The sequence below is a fragment of the Gymnodraco acuticeps genome, unplaced genomic scaffold (assembly GCF_902827175.1).
Source record: "Gymnodraco acuticeps unplaced genomic scaffold, fGymAcu1.1, whole genome shotgun sequence".
NCBI classification, from domain to species: Eukaryota; Metazoa; Chordata; class Actinopteri; order Perciformes; family Bathydraconidae; genus Gymnodraco; species Gymnodraco acuticeps.
Genome location: NW_022989820.1, coordinates 423,774 through 445,200, shown reverse-complemented (window position 1 = coordinate 445,200; position 21,427 = coordinate 423,774). Strand labels below are relative to the sequence as shown.

The 21,427-nt window shown below is 43.9% G+C and overlaps 1 protein-coding gene across 5 annotated transcripts in view; it reads right to left on the bottom strand.

Annotated features, from left to right (window-relative positions):
- The window catches only part of cadm4 (cell adhesion molecule 4), a 165,341-nt gene that overhangs the window by 33,418 nt on the left and 110,496 nt on the right, over window positions 1-21,427 (bottom strand). Inside the window, exon 1 of one of the 5 annotated variants that reach the window (XM_034233391.1) lies at window positions 6,660-8,966. The exons of 1 other annotated variant lie outside the window; for it this stretch is intronic. In XM_034233391.1, the coding sequence (XP_034089282.1) occupies window positions 6,660-6,756 (97 nt within the window). In that variant the 5' untranslated portion in view covers window positions 6,757-8,966. Of the gene's footprint in view, window positions 1-6,659; window positions 8,967-21,427 lie in introns of those variants that run through there. 3 more of the 5 variants (XM_034233379.1, XM_034233400.1, XM_034233395.1) reach the window with 3 other exon arrangements.

Here is a 21,427-nt window from a genome sequence, read left to right as displayed (position 1 = left end):
ATGATTATAATTACTGCTATTCATCTCTTTACGTGCACACATGCAAACAGGCCTATTGCCTCTGGCTGGTGGGAATAACTGGAGAATGCATCAACACACACATTTGAATACAAGATGCCTTATTAAGTCTCTAAGTGGCAGTCTGTCTTGAAAGTAGACACACACACATGCATGGACACACTGAAACACAATGCTTGGCTCACACAAACACACACAATCTGATCACACTCTGGACTGCGGCCCTGCCACCACCTGTGTGTTTACGAATAGTTCAAACTGTGGTGTTTCCGACATCGCCTCAGTATGAAAAGCTTGGCAAGGTGCAGAGCAGTGAGACCATGTCGACAGCCTCGAATGCACTTCACTCATTCTTAATTCCATTTCTCATCCAGGTGCAAGCTGAACAAATTGATTACACGCCATTATCCCAATGTAATGGCTCTTATTACAGGTATTTGGAAAGTGCTAGAGGGGGGAATATCACTCAACAGTTTTTGGGACACCTGTGTGAATATTCATGTGTGGATGCATGCACACATAAATATGTGGTGTGACACAGACACTCACAGAAACTTTCATACATTATCTTTCAAACTAACTAGCCCAGCCCCTAAACCCCACATTTTCATCTTGGGGGCTGAGAAACAGCGGGGAGCCCCTTTCATGTTGCTGACAGTCAGTAATGAGGATGTTGATTATGATCTGATTGGAGCGTCCTCTGTTTGTGGGTCAGGCCGTTGCATCGTTTGAATTCAAATGATGTATGCGCAATTAGCCATAAGGCTCCAGCCGGCAGTGGACTATGATTGCCTTGAAGAGAGTACCAGCTTGCTGGCCTCCCCAAACAAGTATTTACCAATTTGCATTCCCTCTCTCTCTGGCAAAGTGTTTGCTGAGGGGAGGATTTAGAGAACAACATCAATATCGAAGCATGATGATAAAGCAGGCAATAAGAAGTGCCGATAAAGACGACGGGACTGTATATATTTCACTGCTGGGGCCAGCAGCGTCTGTGAGCTCTGAACACCTTGAGAAGGCAGGAAATGTTGTGAGACAAACAGATGGTGGCTGCCATAGCAGAAGTTGCTGACTTGACTGCTTTGGGCCAAAACGAATGTCTATATCTGCAACCGGGTGGTGTGTCCTGAGTTTAAGTTTGTGCACACACATGCACAATAGGTGAGCGTGTGAGCAGGGCTTGGCATATTGCAATTAAGCCGCTTTGACATCATCTGATCCTGCCAACTTCATCCAAATGTAATTCTCCCCTCGATTTTAATCTCTTTTAATGAAATACTCAAAGCCCACATATTCATCACATCAGGGGAAACAGAAAGACACAGTGGATATTGAACTGAAGAAAGAAAGAAACCAAGAGAGGATTAAGACAAAGGGGACGCTAATACTCCACAGAACCGAAAAAAAGTCTTCACAATTAACACTAATTGTAGTCATTATTGCTCTGCATCAATATTGTGATTCATATCGGGGGCCATCAAGGCCTGTCTCCGTCATCCCAATTATTTTACTAATGGCTGTTATAACTCATAACCAGGGCAACCGGGCTTGGCCTCCATTGTTTTAAGTCGTGTTAATTGTAATAGTCCTGCTGTGCATCCTGGCCAGAGCAGCGTCTGTGTGTGTTTGGTGACCCATTAGAACCAAAGTAAATGTGAGGATTCAATGGTGAGCGCCTCCAGACAAAGAATGGGGTCCAAAGTTTGCTTATGGGAGGAGGCCAGAAAACTAATTAGCTGTTCATTTGTAAATCCACTTCATCTGACAGCTGTCACCCCTTCAAAGGAAATGAGTTGCAGTGGCGTAGCAGTAAAGTGCAAAGAAAAGCGACAAAGAAAAGTTAGAATGAAAAATCATCCACCGCTGTAGCGAGCCGAATGGCAGGCATCCGCCGTCACCCGCTGAGAGATGCCACCCAGAAACACCTGCTGGCTGCTGGTGGGTGATCAATCTGGGTGAAGAGAACAGAGGGATGGAGAGACGGTGGGGGTGGGGGGGCGGGTGAGGACTCTAACCAGGAAATGATAGCAGGGAGTTAGGAAGCGATGGTTTGGGAATAATAATACCAGCTGGTGGGGGCTGGACGAATGCATACGTGAGATGACGCATATTCCTCTCTCGCTCGTAACACAGCTGGGTAAAAGCACTTTAGCTTGAATGTAGGTTTTATAGGCTGCCATTTATATCAAGGCCACAAGCCTCTGATTCTGATCACCAGCGTAAGTATAGTACACACAGGGAAGGGAAAGAGGGGGGGGAGAGAATCAACTTCTGTGACAGAGGTATTAATCTGGCCTCCATTAAATCCAGTGCCTATAATAAAATACTCCACAAGCGTTGAATCATAGTAAGAGAGAATGCTGAGAGCAATCGATGGTAGTGCACTGACTGCCATGATCAACAGAGAGATAAAACAGTGCGGGGAACAACAACAATCACTTCTCTCTCCAACCAAGCGGGGGCAGTATTTCATAGCAGTGAATAGGTCCTTTGCATCACTTGAAATGCCTCCACCCTGGCCGTCACTGGTCAAAAAAAGATTAGCTTTTATTTAGTACAGCAATGGAGATCCGAGGAAGGGCAATCATTTCAAAACACATAAACAAATAAATAAATAATAGGCGGGTAAATTCATAAGACAAGGCTGTTCTGGGGCCCTTCTCACAATGGGGTTGAGTTATAAGCCGAGGGAGGCTGGGGAGAGAGGGACACATGGAGGGGATGAAGGGAGAAGTGGAGAGTTAAAAGTGGGGGATTTGGGAGGTAGCCAGGTGGACTGCTGGCTCACCCTTGGTCACGGTAAATTCTAGAAACTGCCTCAGTGGTGCAGGGTTAGCAGGCTGAATTACCACCTTGCTGCGCCCCTCTCCCTCGGTTTCACTCTGCCCTTATTTCACTCTCCCCATGTCTCCGAGAGTGAAGAGAGGAGACGATACGACCGAAAGACAAGAGATGAAGAAGAGATGAGCTGTCTCCATTTGCCCCAAAAATCCTTGAAGTAGTGCACTCAATGTGTCCCTATTCATTATCTCTGATTATCTTTCAGTGGGAAGCGGGCCAAGAGCTTGTGTTTTCTTTGCATGCCGGCCACGGATTTACAAGGGAATTGCTGCAGGAGACTACAATGCACAACACGGCGTGCTATTACTGCTATAATTAAAACAATAACAGCAGCTCGTAGTTTCCACTCTTATGGGGTCGTCCGTTGGCAACTTCTCCATCTCTCCCCATCTGGATGTACATGTTTCCCGTTATCCCCCGAGTCAGCGAGGCGAGCCGGTTTCCACAGTATGTATGCAAATGAAGATTGCAATGTGTGTGTGTGTGTGTGTGTGTGTGTGTGTGTGTGTGTGTGTGTGTGTGTGTGTGTTGCTCCAGGTTCATCACAGAGCTTTGCAGTGCACTGACTCTCTAAAATAGCTGACTGACTTTTTTTCTCCTCCATAACTCCCTTATGCAGACCCACCACTCTCCCCCAATCCCTCTCTCCCCCCTTTTCTTATCCCAGTCTAAAATTATCACTCCATCTCTCACAGGGAGCCAGCACTCTGCCAATCAAATCCAGTGCAAAGAAGGAAAAAAAGATTCCCTCTATAAATAATACATAATCCTTTACAAATCTCGCTCTCGTCTCCCTCATTACCTTCTTTCTTTCGCTTTCTCCCGTCCTCCTTCACTTCCTTTTTTCACCCCCCCCCCGCGCTTCCACTTAGTCCACATCTCATAATTCTCTCCACCGGTTGCCTCCGTGTCTAATCTCACTCTCACCATCTTCCTCTTTTCTCCTTTTATTCAAACCCCCAGTCTCTCCATCCCTCTTCTTCCCATCTTCAGCCTGATCTAATCCTTTATTCCTCCTTCCTTCATCAATCCCTTTTCCTTTCTTCCTGTCTTCTTCCTCCATCTCTTCTCCCTTATCTGTTATTGCATTGCTCATCATGCATCTTTCTCATCGGAGCTGTCCTAAAGCTCCTGGGCCTCAGGAGAATTGTTGCAACTCTTTCTTTCTCTCTCTCTCTCTCTCTCTCTCTCTCTCCCGTTAGTGGCTGTCTCTTTTTCTCCATCTTTTCATCCCTTCTTTTCTCTCTTCATGTTGTCCTCTCCCCCCTCCACCCTTGAAATAGTTTCCTTCCAAGCTGCAATAGGCTTTCTTTGCCATGCAATCTCTCTTTCTTCCTCTTCTTCTGACTCAGTGGGAATCTTTTCCTGCCTCTGTGCTGGTTCCTCCACACTCCCCTTCCCCAAATGTGATTTGTTCTGCAGCTCAAGTATGCGGCATAATCGAGCTGTTTTTATAGTGTGCTGGGAGAGAGCATGGGGAAAGACAGAAACAAAAGTGAGGCAGGGGGACAAAATAAACGTGTGGAGCGAGAGACTGAATATATCGTTTCTGCTTCCTCCCTTATTCTCTAATTAATCTTATTTTATTGCAAGTTATAAAGCTCTACCCTCTCTCAACTTCCTCTCTCCGTCTGTGTTCTTTGATAATCTTTCTCCCCATTTGTCAGGAACCTCCCCCTCTCTCCATCGCCCACCGATGTGCTTTGAGCGTAATCCCTGGTCACACTTGACCTCTCATTAGAAACATTTACGTTCATTCATTTTTCATATTTCACATCTTTTTTTAAACACTCTTGACTCTGCTCCCCAGTCACACTTCCTCCATCCTCAGCATTACAAATCTTCTTCCTCTCATCCCCCTTTTTCCTTTCACACCCCCCCCCCCTCCCCGCTGCAGCATTGCTTGTTTTGACCTTCGCATCTTTATGTCTCTATGGCCCTTTGGTGTATTTCAATCACTTCGTCCCTCTCTCAGCGTGTCCCCTCGTCTCTCCTTTCGCGCTGCATTGCATCTCCCTGAGCGCTCTCCTCTTGTCCACCCATCCCATTACTTATTCTGCTCTCTTGTTCACCTCTTCGTACCCTTCACCATCCACCATCATCCCCTCTCATTCCTTCCATTTCCTGTCTCCCAGTTTCTATTTTTTTCTCCTGACAGTTAAAGCTGGTTCGCTCTATCTACTGTGAAGCCTTCTATGGCCCGGGTCTGTCACAGCCCCAACAACAGTGCGACAATGGCCACCACACACACCCCAACAGCGGCTTAAAGGAAATTTACAGGGCTATTACGCGACGGCTACCCCACTAGGGATTCACCACAGCCAAAGGAACTGGTCTTAACACCCCCTTCAAAATCCACCACATGGCTTCCTTCCCTTTTGTGTGTATCTGTGTGTGATGCCAATGAATGTGTGTATGGGAGAGAGGAAATGTACGGGCATGTGCGTGCACTCAAAAGCAAAAGTGTGTGTGATTCTATGCTGAAAGGGAGTTTATGTGTATGCACATTAAAGGCCTAGCATAAAACTGCCCTACTGGCATGAATTACATAACCACGCTGACTGCCAAAACACAAACTCTTTCTTTTATCCCTCACTCCCCCATTGTCACCCCCGCACAGCATCCCCCTAAACATCCCACAAAACACAATGTCCTTCTGTTGATCTAATATGCAAAAGAAAATTGAGATTTTGGCTGGCACAGAAGGGGAGGTACTGTGCACAGCAGCACAGCACTTGTTGAGCAGAGGGGAAAAACATCTCCCTGTATTAGATGCAAAATAAAAATAATGGCAGGAAGTATTAATAGCAACTCTGCCTCTGATCCCGACTCATGTAACACTTTTTCTCTCTATCTCTTCCTTGTCTTCAATCACTCTTATGACTCTTGGTTTCACATCTCGACCTAATGTAGTTTTTTATTTGAGACCCAGTCTGTTGTTTTATCTCCGTATCCGTCCTCTCCATCTCTGTCGTTCTTGCACACACAGAGACGGTGTTGTTCTCCATCTCTGTCTCGATATTTCTCTTTTGCTGCCTCTGCTGCTCCCTCACATCTACAGTGCAAGTTTCTATATTACCAGATCATTCTTTCCTTAGTGTCTGTCTTTCTCTCTTTCAATATATATTGGTGTCTTGCACTGAACTTTTTACACCCATTCTCTTTCTCCTCGACAACCACTCCATTTCGTTCATTATCTCTCCCGCTGGGGTTCAACTTTCTTTTATGATGTTCTTCAAACGAGGGCTGAGAATAACTATAATATCTCTCTTACTCTCTGTTTTCATTTGTAACTGCTTTTTGGTCCAATCCCTGGTATCACCCCCTCCTGGGCATATGCTCCTGTCTTCCAATTCTCTCTTTTCTTAGTCTTAATGACCAATTCTAACTTAATTATCAGCATTTTAAACAATTCATTTGAAGCTCTAATTTCGTCAATGCATCCCAAGCTTTTCCTCCCTTGGTCATGTGCTTGGCATTCACTGGATCTCATTCTGTATCAATTTACACCAATTACGGTAGTAGCGTATACACAGATGTGTTCCTTTTTCATATAACGGAGGCATCGTATTACAACACTTAGAGATATATCTGCAGGGAGTTTAAATTAAAATGAACAAGGAGCTTACTAACACTAAATTGCCACTTCCTGATACGAGTGTGTGCATGTGAACATTACAATATGTGCTTGTTCTCCCTGACTTATTTGGGGTTTGATGACACTTTTAGAATCGATACTGCACGACTCATTACATCTGTATAGGTGTGCACATGTGTGTGTTGATGCGTGCATGACTTACGAGTAAGGCAGAGCAGGACCAGGACCAGGCTGCGTAGGGCCGGAGAGAAGGGGGTAGGGAGGAGGCGACAGAGGACAGAGCTCCGGACAGGCCTCATTGTGTATTTAGAAGTGTGTGTATGTGGATGTGCACGTTTGATCAATGGCTCCTCTGTGACCCTGCATGCACTGCTAAAGACAAGCTAGTCCACAAACAAACACACACACACACACACTAACACTGTGTATGTCCTCAACTGTAATGCTGCAGACACGTGCACAGACTAACTGCCCAGCTTTACTGCATTACAATCAGACAGAAGTTGTTGTTTGAGGACACTTAAAGAAAGGACTCTTATGTGCTGGAACACAACACATGCAAAGAAACTGCTTTAGATGCTAAGTCACGTAGAAATGAACTGTAGCCAGGGCTTGCACGCAATCCACTAGACACTTGGCTAGAGCTCAGGGCGCTAACAGAGCTAGCGATTTAGACACTGTATCACAATGCACACAGTGAAAAGCATAGAGCAACAGAGAGTACCACTGTTGACTTTAGCACCTTGTGCTGCTTAGATATAACGTGTGACATGAATTGTCTTAAACCAATACAGTGCAGAAGCTGCTCAGTTCCATCAAAGCAAAACAACAACAAAGCAAACACTGCTAGGCTACCTATGTTTCTACCACAGTGCTCTGAGCCTCCTGAGACTGGTGCCTTAGATCAATAAACCACAAAAAACAATACCAAATGTGACCAAAGCAGACATGAAATACTATGCTCTATACCAGAGAGGGAATTCAGTAATGTCAGCTGTGATATTCAACCAAATGAGGGACAACTTAATTAGCTCATCAGTAAGTGTGGGCTACACTGCAGTGTCAAAGTTGGAGCTAAGCTAGTTCAGCGCCCTTCACAATTAACCACAACAACAGATTGCTTGTCTCGTGTAGGTCAAACCGCACTGCTCTAAGGAAAAGAAAACATCAATAATACAATATTTCAGTCGGATACAGGCTGAGTCAAGTGTATTTCTACTGATGTTGACTGAGTGCTAACTTTTGAAATAGAGCTACCTACATTGCCATGCCCTCAAGGAGAGACAGAGAAATATAGGGCAACATTGTTCACTCTTGAAGACATTGTATTGTATTGTATAGTAAAACAGGGTTTCCCGCACTTCTCACTCGACAAATCGGCGGGCAGGAGTCAATGTTCCCTTTGAGCTATAACCAAACCGGCCAGGCCTCTGGAGAGAAACACTATCTCACTACAACTCATCTGGAGATAGCTAAGGTTAAATAAAATCCATTGAGCTCGAGTACCGCGCTATAAAGACAGAGAGTGGAAATGCTTGCCGTGTGTAGAATAACCAACCTGCTAGGAGCACACAGCAGTCAGACGCTTTAGTTTCAAATATTACACATTTCAGTCTGCTACTTTACCCCAGAGACTTGCGCATTACTCACACAAGGCATCTACCATTATTTGCTTGAATGAGAGAATTATTTTTGATATGCTATCATGTACACACTGTAGCGTAAATGGACAGTGATTTTACATAATTCTAGACTCCTCAGAATAATCACAGCCTATCAAAAAGTGGAATCGCGCAGCATCCACCTGCCTTACTCTCCCTTTCGAACATGCTCCACCGGGTGCTCTCCAGATACACACACACACACTCATACACACTGATCTGAAAGTCTGCTGTGTTTAAGGTCCGGACAGAGCTCCTCTGATTGTCAGGATCCAATGCATCGTCGGTGTGTTTGTATATTTGTTAAATATGTGTGTTTGTAGTGAAGAGACAAAGCGTGATGAGCTTCACCGCACACCTCACTGAGCGCTATCTGATGGAGTAAAGTGCGGGTGTCATCCTTAGGATTACTACACACTCACTGTCTGTGCCACTGCACACACAAGGAGCTCTAACGGCGATGGCCCAGACACTTCTGGCGAGGCAGAAAGTGGATCATCACCAATCTTCCCGACAGCGCTGACTTCACCGGTCAACTGGCTGGCGCTGAGAAAATGACTGTGAGTTGGTGAACACCAGAAACTCGAGTCTAGCAGGTCTGAGGCCTGGCAGCAGATCGACTGCAAAAAAAAGTCACTTGTTCAAATTCACCCCTCAAATTGTGTTTGGTTTATCCATTCTACCCTCTTCCTCTCTCCGCTTCCTCCAGTCCTCCCGTCAATCCGTACAGGCTTGTTAGTTCCTTAAAGTGTGTTCTCCTTTCGCTTCGATTCTTTCCTGTTGATCTATAAAAATAGCTAGAATCCCAAAAGTGGTAGTGTGTTGATCACATCCGTCTGTCTATCCGTTTTCTGTCTGACACTTGTTTATATAACCCTGGCCACCCTCCCCTTGCTTAGTATGTGTGTGTGTGTCAATGTGGGATCAGTGTCTGCATATTTTGCATACTATTTTGTGAAGGTTAGAGATGAGTGTGTGTGTGGTTGGAAGCAGTGACAATGGTCCTCTTTCAGGTCAACAAACAGTGGTGGCGTGTGTCCCTGAATGTGCTCGTCTGTCCAGTGCTGACTGAAGCAGAGTGTACATTTCGCTGTCTGTTTGGCCCTTTTCACTAGCTACTGCCCATTAATTTATCCATGCACACAGAGGCATCATAGTGCTCTTTATGCTAAACGGCCATTTGTACGGCTGTAGGGATGCGCGCGGCTGTCTGCTGACAAGGACTTTGTACATATTTATGTGTGACATTTGTGATTCAAAGTGGAAGTGGATACAGCGAAAATGAACGTGACTGTGTTATGAATTATGCTGATGTGAACCTGGCTCAATAAAATATATCACCTCCATATTTTTACACTGATGAAACAGAAATCATTGCTAAGAGCTAGACCAACCTGTCAGTATATGTTGCATCCCCACACTGGGCATAATGCTATTCCTTTGTTTGTGATCATTGCCACATGTAGTAACATTACTGCTATTGGCAATAAAAGTGGCAATGCAAAGCCAATGGTGGAGGCTAACGACAGTAGACTCTGTGTCTGTGACTTTCATTGTCTTGTAAAATGTGAAAGGCAACACACTCTTGCTGGTAATTGCACCTCTGCTTGTTCTTAATCAACTGATCATAAACTATGAGTCCTAATCTGCCACACGCTATATTTACAAACATCTTTATGCATTCAATTTGAAACATGCTGCTCCCTATTATCAAGTCAAATAAAGCCAATTTATTTATCAAGCGCTTTTAACCAAATAGGGTCATCACAAAGTGCTTTATAGAGTAACAAAGGGCATAATTACAGGCCAAAAGAAAAACAAGAAAACATCGCACTACTGGGGAATGTGTGTGTGTAGTTGTGTGTCAGAGTCCCTGTGTGGGCTACCCCCTGATGGGTGTATTTGTTTTTGTCGCAGTGTGTGCGGAAGTAGGGAGGTAATGGCAAATGGTGTCCCCCATCCTCTCTTCCTCTCTCTCTCATCCAAATCACATTTTTAATGGGCTTCATTGGTGCCACCGTGGAATAAGTGTTGCCAAAGCACTTAAGGGGCTTAAGTCAGCGGCGTGCTGAAAATATTAAGCACTCAAACAGCCTTACAAGGATCCCTGCCTGCTTAAGAATGCCAAGGAGGTCGTGCCAGCATTTAATACCATTGGTATTAAAGCGCTCCGACATGGGAGAGGAACAGAAATATAGATATGTTCCCCAGCTGAGAATAGATGGGAGGCTGCTGGGAAAGTATGGAAAATAAGTGGAAGAAGAGAGTCTCAAAGTTCAAAGTGCAATAAGAGTGCAACTAAAGACGAATGACAAAGGAGAGGAAAGTGAAAAGTGGTGTTTGAGAGTCGTAAGGGAGGAGAGGAAATTTGAAGGGAAAACATAAACAAGCAGCGTAGAGGAGGAGAGATGCGAGGGAATCGGGCCAAGGTGTGGGAGGTGCGGGTTGATGGGATAGCTGAGAACCAGCAGCAGAGGGCTAATGCAGAGATTCTATCGGGAGGCTTATCCAAGATTAAATTTCTCTTTGTCCTTAAGGCACTTCTTGGGTAAGCGGAAGTGTTGAATTTATTACGTATGTCTCCCTTGAGGTTGTGCGGGAGAGTGGGTTGGGAGAATGTGTGTGCAGTGTGTGCGTTCGAGTGTTGTGGGGGTTATATGTATATGTGTCTGTGTAGGCGGCAATCTCGAGGGTTTATTAGCTGGCAAAGTGGGAAGGAGGGCAGATGTTCCTGAAAGGTAAAGATAAATCAAACGAACATGTCCTCCAGGGTGTTTCAGCACAAGTGAACATCCAAGTATTTAGTTGAATTAACGTGGGCATGGCGACTCATACATATAAATGGGCATGAATATAGATTGTGTATATTACGAGTTCAATTCAAACAGTAGTTCAAAGTTTTCTTTTATAACGTTGGTTTTATTAGTCTGCCACTAAGTCCCAGACTACCACAAAGTTTTAACACTCACAGGAATGTATTATCTTCACTGTCCGCATTGTCTCTCAGTGTAATCAAGATACTGAAAAAACAATGTTCTTGATTTTGGACACACTATAATGAGAACATCAGAACTACCAAATTATAAGCCACTTTTTCTTAAAACAACAAGTAATTTGACCCTGGTTTAAGTGCACTCACATAACGATTGGTATGTTTAGCCCCTCCTTGCCATTCTGCTCTCCTTCCCCTCTCTTCTTTCTGATTTCTTGTTTGTCTGACTGGGTGTTAATAGCTGGCCTAGAGCCAAGCTAATCCAACTGGGTTCGCTCTGAACTCTCTAATTAGAAAAGTCACAGCTCCTCGATCTATGAACACTATCAGTGACTGCATTTTCTAAAGGCTGGGCTCAGGCTACTTCCTGTTCACCTCATGCTCCTGGGCACAGGGATCAATGTGGCCGAATCATTTGGGTACATTTCGGCTGACACCAATCGTCTTCCTTCACACCACACGGGATTACAACGTTTTAATTTTCTTTATTTTCCACAGTCTGTTGACAGTGGAGCTTGGCAAATAAATACAAGTCAATATGTCACATCATGACAGGATAACAAGAATCCCAAACAGACATTTGAATTCCTAAGAAATCACATTGTTTGGATGTGAATATATAAGCAGGCAGTGTGATATAAGCCTGCGTACATACCACCTTTTTCTACAGGAAACTAGGAGACTTGGCAGTGTCCCTTCACTGGTTTTACAGTGTGGAAGAAAATACAATAAAGCTGCCATAATACCCATTGTGGACATCCTATTAGGCTCATCCCCAATACACATTTACCCTGCATTAACTGTGCACTTAAGGGGACAATTCTAGTAAATTCTAGCAAATTATTCTAGCAAATAATCAAGCAGGCGTATCAGAACAAAACACTCATGTGACAGTTCTGTTCAAGGAGGATGGAGCTAATTAAAGCTCAATGCTTAAATAGAAATGCTTTTCGTTGAACTATCAGTCATGAATTTGCTTTATCAGATAGAGCAGATATTCAGTAAACACCAGATATGTGAAACATGATTTCATCCGGAAGAAACAACTGAAATGTTTCCATCTTGGGGCCATACATAATATGAGTAAGAGGTGCCATTTGTCTCCTCACATCAAATGCTGGGGAATAATCCTCTTTTGTGTCAGTGGGGAAAAGGTTTTGAGACTTTCAGGTCAAAAACATAACTCCTGCTAATTGTTCAAACAAGATAGTGTCTGGAAATTAACCAACTTGGCACAAATGAGCTTATTTCTTTCCAGGCATGCAATCAGATTTATATTAAAGCTATCCATATACCACAAAACCAAATCACATTTTCTAAACAGAAGTAAAACCCTCATCTCCATGTGTCAAAGTCCCTCTGCTCTGCAACCGTCGACCCTACCTTCCCCCATGTGACTTCTGTGCTGTTTAAGACAGTCAAACCTCCTGGACTGGAAAACATTGCCACTAAATGTAATCACCACAGCAATTACTTTCCCCACAAAACGTAATTGGCAAAGCAAATTAGTATATGTATTTTGACAGGGTTGAATTGTGAATGACTAATGCGGAGCACAGCAGGAATTATATTGAGTCAAAGCCACTGCGACACATCAGGGACAAAATCGTTGACATTGTGCCTTTTAGCTTGAACAGAAAATAACAAAACATGGGTAGATACTTCTGCTTATGTGGGAAAAGGGCTCCAGAAAAGTTATTGCTAGGGTGAATAACATCTGTCACACTAGCAGTCAGTGATTATAGGTAGCTGCAGGTATCCTCATTCGCCAAGATAAAGAGAACAGCAGGAAACGAGGCTAAGCATATAGTCCGACAAGGCTGAAAGCTTTGTAATGCAGACATGACACTTTACTGTACTCTTGCTATTCTCATACATTCTTTCCTAGGAAGACATGTATGAGAAGGCATTACAGGCATATTACATTATGCAGAACCATGCAATGCCCCCCATTGGGATGCAACAGAACGCTAAGCTCAGCCATCCCTTATTCAGTAAGATAAATGCAAACAGTGTTACCTGCCAAGTAGAGAAGGTACAGCATGAGCCTCCTAATGAGTGTTTCTGTGTGTGCTGCGAGCCACATGCTTCACAGTGACCTGCTGGGAGCAACACCCATTATCTGTGTGTCATCATACCTCCCAGTGACAGGCCAAGACTCTCCACTCACTGTGTCCTCCGCTGCGGTGCATGTCTCTACCTTTCTGCTCCCTGTGCATGAGTTACACGCGTGGAAAGCTCTTTTGTTCGCTGTTGTGCGACTGTGCCTATATATATGCACCCCCCGTTCAACATCTTGCTCTTTCCTTTCCAGGTGGATGTGTAATTGATGTTCAGATCAACTTGTCAAAGCAGCAGCTTCTTGTGTTTGATGGAGGAGGACGGCTTGTACAGTTAGGTGTAGAGGAAGCAGGTTAGCAGGGTGTTGTCGTAGCTTAGGGTGGGTGCCACCTTGCTGGGGGGTTCTCTGCCAATTGCCTTGCCCCCATTCTGCCAATTCACAAACGCCTAACAAAGGGATAATTTCTCCCTCGCATGATATCATCTTTCCTTTCACCCAGTGCCTCAATGGAACCCTTTATGGCTTGTTATCACATCTCTCTTTCCCCCCTCCGTCCTTGTCTTTCTCTCTGTTGCTTTCCCAACCCCTCCCTTCCCTCCTGTCTCTCCGCCTCTGGTGCTTTTTCCTAATTCTTGCTCTACTCTTCTCTCACTCTGACCTTACAGAGGGTCTTTGAACTGAAGTCACTCTTGTTACTCTTTCCCCCTGTGGTTCCTTCTCTCTCTCTCTGGAGGAAAATCACACACTCATCAGTTTGCCGGCTCTGTTCCTGACGAGCAGGCTCGCAAGGAGAATATTAACGAAGCTCCTCAGCCAATTAACACCTAAAGCACATAACAACCTTTTATGCCAGCAGACACACGCGCATGCATGTGTGCGCACGCTCACACTGAAGTACGTGCCCCACAAACAGACACACTATTGCACACAAACGATTGCTGGAAAACACACAGGCTCACATAAACAAAAACACACGCGCGCGCACAAGCTAATAGATTGTGCTGATGAGTGTGGGTGGAGAAGGAGGGGGACATTTATAGGAACAAGGGGAAGTAATGTAGAGAGAATGGAGATGCAAACAAAGTGATAAGCAGCAGGGAGAGGGAAGGAGACAGAGGTGAGGAGGGAAGGGAAGAGTGTGAGAGCGAGGAGAGAGACAGATTTATGGAGTGTGAAGAATGGCATGAAGAGAAGGGGGGAAATCAGTGATAGAAGGTTAACGTGGCTTGGCTGCTCCTGACATGGTTCATGCTAATTTGAAAGGTTTAACAGTGGGTCGCTACACGCTACACGCTACACACACACACACACACACACACACACACACACACACACACACACACACACACACACACACACACACACACACACACACACACACACACACACACACACACACACACACACACACACACACACACACACACACACCACACACACACACACACACACACACACACACACACACACACACACACCACACACACACACACACACACACCACACACACACACACACACACACACACACACACACACACACCACACACACACACACACACACACACACACACCACACACACAACACACACACACCACACACACACACACACCACACACACACACACACACACACACACACACAGTTATCTTCACCAGGACAACACAATGCATAAAACATGGTGGTAGAAAGAGCATTAGCATTGATCCTTCACACACACACACCCATTTCTGGACACACGTGGGGCGGTTTTGGTGTATGCATAAAAGATGGGGAGAGACATCAGGAGCAGGAGAGGTAAGGGATATATGCAGAACAAGTGCGAATGGACAAAAAGTGTATGGTAATGACCCGGATAACGAAAGGCTGCTGCAAGGGTTTGGAGAGTGAGAGGGGACAAGTGTGAGTGTGATAAAGTAATGGTGAGGGGGGAGAGAGGGAAACTTTCCTCACGGCCTGCTGCTTCTGGATTGAGCAGCGTGCAAATGAAAAATGGAGATGAAATAATTAGACAGGCTGACTAGAAGCGCTCATCTAAATATGTAAATGCACTTAATTTTACTTTGATTTGCTCCACTGCTTCCCTATCACTCACACACTTCTATCTCCCCCACTTCCATGCCTTTCATTCTCTCCCTCTCATTTGTTCCCATTCCTCTGTTTTTCATCTCATTTCCCCCCCCCTCCCTCCCCCATCGCTGTCTCCCTCTCCCTCACCATCCTTCATCCTGCTCTGTTTTCTCTCTCCCTGCATATTAAAGCTACAGTATGTTAATACACTGTAGGTATGTCAGCTCGATTATTCACTCTTATATGGACTTGCAGGAGTCAGAGGAAGAGAGTGTGTTCAATTAGTTTGTTCACGCCTGTCTGGCTCTGGGATGGGGTGTGCATGGTTGTGGACACAGTGACATGAGTATATGTGTACATTTGCGGCTGGGTTATCTTAATACAATCTCCACCGTATGTCCGTGAAGCAATCTCTGAATTTCAGCAAGGCTAATGAGGCTTTGGCGGTTTTATTTAGTCAAATGAAGTGCTAAAGTTATTCTTTTTAGTAATTTACCTCAATGTGTTTCCACAGATCCTGTTTCCTTATGTAATTGAACGCGTACATGCTGACATGTACGCGTTCGTTCTTTGTGCCCTTTTAGCGACTGCTTGGATGAACATAACTTCTTGAATTGGAGTAGTCCACATTGACACAGGTGTTTGAGAGAGATTTTTGGAATGTGGTCCTGGATCATAAGTCCTGGATGGAAATCCTGGTGGATTCATCTTCCTATTATACACACATGCATTTCCAAACATTTGGACTACCTATGTTGCAAATGTATTATCTTTTCAATGTACACACGGCATCTATTGCACGTCTGTCCGTCCTGGGAGAGGGATCCCTCCTCTGTTGCTCTCCCTGAGGTTTCTCCCATTTTTCCCTTTAAACTGTGGGTTTTCTCTGGAAGTTTTTCCTTGTACGATGTGAGGGTCTAAGGACAGAGGGTGTCGTATTGTCATACTGATATTCTGTACAAACTGTGAAGTCCACTGAGACAAATGTAACATTTGTGATATTGGGCTATATAAATAAACATTGATTGATTGATTGATTGTTCCGGCCTCTTTTCGCCCAAATTCAAACCGCATTTTAAGTCCATGATAATTGACACAAAGCTTGAAGCAAGAGACTACAGAAGCATCTCTGACTGTCTGATACCAGATCTCATTGGGAGCTCCAGTTCTTTCTCTCTTCCCCTCTGCAGTTTCTCTCTTTTCCCCTCTCATCTCCGCACGTTTATGAAGGAGATTCCCAGGATAAGTGCACATTTTGGCTCAAATGTTGACATTTTTGTTGTGTCTTACTCCAAGTTTGTGCAACCACAAGCACTTTTGTGTTTAAACATGTCCACATGCATCTGTTTATTTCATTTGTAGGCAAACACACCACTAAACTGTTCCTCTAATGTTATAAACACACCTTTTATAGTCACTATGGAGAGGATCAATAACAACTTCTACGCAGCACGGCATGAACACACATGTGGGTTTTACAGAAGATAACTTGACAGTTGTGTTGATTCAAATGAAATGGTCTCTCTTGTAATCCCACAGAAAGATGAAGAACATTTCTGTTTCACTTGATCCTGAAGCTGCCCTTGTCTTTGCCATTCGTGGTGTCTTTTTTAGGTCCAATAATTACGGTAACAGTTCACATATCGTTTCTAATTAAATGAATTGCGACTACATTCTGAACATGACTGGTTCCTCTGCATTGTAAACAATAGCAGCTGCAGAGCACTGTGAAATTAAAATCCCCCGCTTCTCTCATATTTTCCAAGATTTGTATTCATTGCTTTTTTAAGTGTATGTTGACTGAACATGTTATTAAATAAGGTTGTGCATTTTCATTTGAACTTGAGATCTCAATGTTAGGAGCACAAGTGAAAAATGGAATTGTGAAGCGAGTTTGTGTGTTTGGATACGTGAACGCCTTTATCTACGTGTGTGTGTGTGTGTAGATTATATATTATAAATCACTGCAGAAAAAGGCAGCTGTCCTTCTTAATGACAATCTGTCAAAGCTCTCTAAACGCTCCTCCTCTTTCATCAGTCTTTCTATTATTGTCTCCAATCCCGTCCTCCTCTCTTTGGTGAGACCTGAACCTCACAGAGACACTCACTTCCTGTTTCTGCAAGGTGACTCTGACATCATTCGTCCTCATGTTACGTCTTTGTCTCCTTTTTTGTCTTGCTGCCAATTGTCTCTCAATATCAATTAATACATCCATTTTTCTCCATCACTTAACTGATATTTTTCAGAAAAATAATTAACTGGTTGGTTTTATTTGCGGATGAAAGCCTTTAAATCTCGCTGTACTTACTGTATAAATATCTATATTATATATGTTTGACTTGTTTTCTGTTTAATCATAGCATTTACATAATTGCTTTTTTATCACTTTGTGCTCTGAAAATAAAAGAGTCCTTGAGCATCCACCCACATTTTAGCTTCCTGCATCACATTTAAATGATCCTTTCAGACAAACGATGATCAATGCAGACAAATGACTATCTCATCATTGTCACACGTGATGGGGCTACTAATTGTGATTTAGGAGGCAATGCTTGCTAAATGGATTACAGTGAAGATTGCTGGTAGAAAAATAAAGAGTGATTTATTGGATCAGAAAAAGTGTATCACTTTTTCTTCAGGCTATATAACCGCGCTCTCTTTTCTGCCATCCGTCTTTTCTGCCACTGTTGTCTCAGGCCCAGGAACACGAGTGTCTTATGGGTTTTGATTTGATTCCTTTCCGTCCATTCTTGTTGTTTTTGAGGCTTTGGTATTTTTCTATTTTCATGTTTCCTCCAAGGAGAATAACAAGGGTGACATTCTTTGTGTTCAAAGTTTCTTTTGCCGGAAGTGAGTTAGCATTTTCCCACTACCGGTTCCCTCGTCTCAGAGCCAACGGGATTTCTCCATAGGATGTTGGAAAATAGCTGGAAATAAGGTCCGTGTTTACACAAATTGAACAGACGGATCACGTTTTGTTCTACGACATTAAATACATCAGCAGTGACCCCACTGGTGAGTTTTGAAGAGTTTAAGTGTCTGAAAAACGATGGTTGTTAACATGTGGCTGAATAGGACTACAGAAGTTGTCGAGGACGTCATTACACCGAACACGTAAACACTCCTGCTAAGTTTGTTTGCCCCTGTTCTGCTTGAAAGCAAGTACCTGCCTCCTGCAAACTGTTAAAACAAACGCTTCAACTTGTACCATTTTGAATCTGTATGTTTGAATATCGATCTTGAGTTGGCGTGACGTTGAAGTCGTGCGACCCTGCTGTAGTTTGTTTATAGCATAACGTTAGCATTTTGATTATGGCGATTAGATTTATGATTTGAAAATTATAAAAGTAAGGTAGACATGTGGATATTATCCGACTGAACAAAACGTGCATTTATCAAACAGGTTTGTTTTCCTCAGACCTTATTTCGAGCTATTTTCCAAAATCCTATGGAGAAATCCCATTGCTTTCTGTCGAGGGAATCCATGTGCAGCTTACTTCTGGGTAAATACGTCATCCACTATTTATTTATCCACCTGCCACCCTGCCCACATACATCAGTACTGTACTAAGCATGTTAAAGGTGCCCATCACTGCCTCCACACAAGTGACCCTGACACTGCGTTGTTTTTATTCATGAGCCCTTTCCTCCTCTTCACTCTTCTCCTCGCCCTCCAGCTCTAACTACCCTCAGGCTCTGATTATTCATTTACAATACGCCACGACTGCCTTAAGTTATAAGTATGATTGCTCTCCTAAACTGGACTGAGCAATTCACCTGTCCCAACACAAACACACACCAGTCTGTCAGAAGAACAGCATGGGTGTAATTAGGTAGAAATATCTGGTCGAGTGCTGTGCATACAGTAAAAATACTTTACAATAAGGACACTTTACAACAAATACAACAGCAGTTTGTGCAGAATATCAGTATGAGAAAACGACACCCTCTGTCCTTAGACCCTCACATCGTACAAGGAAAAACTTCCAGAGAAAACCCACAGTTTAAAGGGAAAAATGGGAGAAACCTCAGGGAGAGCAACAGAGGAGGGATCCCTCTCCCAGGACGGACAGACGTGCAATAGATGCCGTGTGTAAATCGAAGAGATAATACATTTTACAGCGTAGGTAGACCAAATGTTAGGAAATGCATGTGTCTGTAATAAGAAGATGAATCCACGAGGATGTCAACAATCCTGTGGGAGCCATCAGGGAAGCAGCATGACGAGAGTCAGGCAGGACCACAGAGACAGGTTCAGCCACGACTCAAAGTCCAGGAATATATATATATATATATATTAAAATCATACTTTTAATAAGAAGAGAGGTTTGCAATTATGCACTCTTGGCAGACCTCGAAGGCTAATGTCTCCAAACCAACCATTTGTTTTTCAACTGGACTTTGGTTGATTATTAGGAGCTTAATGATTACAATTCATGTGAAAAGCTGTCAAATGTCTTCCCCCTACCTTCACACATCACACAGGGCCCTCAGTGGACCAATGGTTGAGAGTTTATCCCTCTTGAGCAAAATTGAAAGAAAACATTTATCAATCCATCGAAGAGATTTTCTTTCCCTCGTTAATTGTGGGGCGGGCTACTGGGTGCTGTTTGCCTTTAACAAGCAAAACACTGGCTCAAACTGCTTTAACAAGCCAATAGTGCACGGTGCGGTGTACAGTTAAGTCAACACACATGCACACAAACACGCATATACACACACACACACACACACACACACACACACACACACACACACACACACACACACACACACACACACACACACACACACACACACACACACACACACACACACACACACACACACACACATCCCTTTATTGGACGGAGAGTCTGCAAAGCCGCAGCCGAGGGATCAACCAAATTAGCACAAGGAGCAATTAACCAGCCTGAATTTCATACACCTCTCCTCTTTAGAAAACAAATACATCCAGATTTTACCTCTTCATTCAGCTGCACTTCAACGGCACGTGGTGGAGTAGCTGGAGGGAACTTGGGGAATTAGAGACCTTTTAGAAGACTCACCACAAGAAGAAGAATTGGACCCCAACTGGCATGACTAATGTGTTTAACACTGCTGCTATCAGGCGTTTTATATGTGAGCATCCCAGTACACCTGTTGGTAATTTTAATGAAGAGAATAACACCCCCAGCAGGGGGCTAAATTAAGCTGCAGCACTCACAAACAGGCCTAATAAGGCTCTATGTGGGGCCTGCACGCTTATACACAGTTTCCATTCTATGTGTGTGTGTGTGTGTGTGTGTGTGTGTGTGTGTGTGTGTGTGTGTGTGTGTGTGTGTGTGTGTGTGTGATATAGATGGACGGGTTCCAGTTAAATGACCTAAGTTAACCCTGGTTGGTTAATAACAGTCATTACACTGCTCTGCCTGTAGGAGGCTACCACACACACACACACACACACACACACACACACACACACACACACACACACACACACACACACACAGACACACACACACACACACACACACACACCCCCCCCCCCCCCCATGGCATGAACATAGTAACTATGCACAATAATCCTTTACAGCTGGTCCTTTCTCCACATCAATACTAACATCCATCGCCTAGCAACCACCTATCAGGAAATGGGGGCTCACCTCCGGACCCGAGTCGCCTGCCCCCGACAGGCAGCCAATCAGGTGAGAGGCTCCCCTGGGAAAAACGACTGCGATTGGAGAGGAGAGGGGGGAGGGGAAGAGTGGCTTCAGTTTCTCCAGAACAAACCATCCTCTCTCTGCCCAGCTCTTCCCTCTGTGTGTTATTTTATTTTGATATAGTTGATATATGTTATTTTTATATAGTTATTGATGTTAAAGTACACGAACATCATTCTTGCCAGCTCTACACCTCCCTATCTAAGATTGTCAAACCTATTCTTTATATTTAACGCAACAGATACAAGCAAGGAACTGTGTTTTCTATCATGAGGCCTATAGAGATTAAAGAAGGATGATATGCAATTCACATAAAATGAATACCGGTGTCATTTAGAAGTTACAGATATTTGTGCAATTCCTTCCTCAGTTTACATTCCACCAAAGACCTTTTCATTTTCTTGTCAAATCTTGAAATGTTGCTTTGTATCCCTGCTAAAAAAAGATGCCTCAAATAAAAAGAAAACCATGGCAGTGATAAT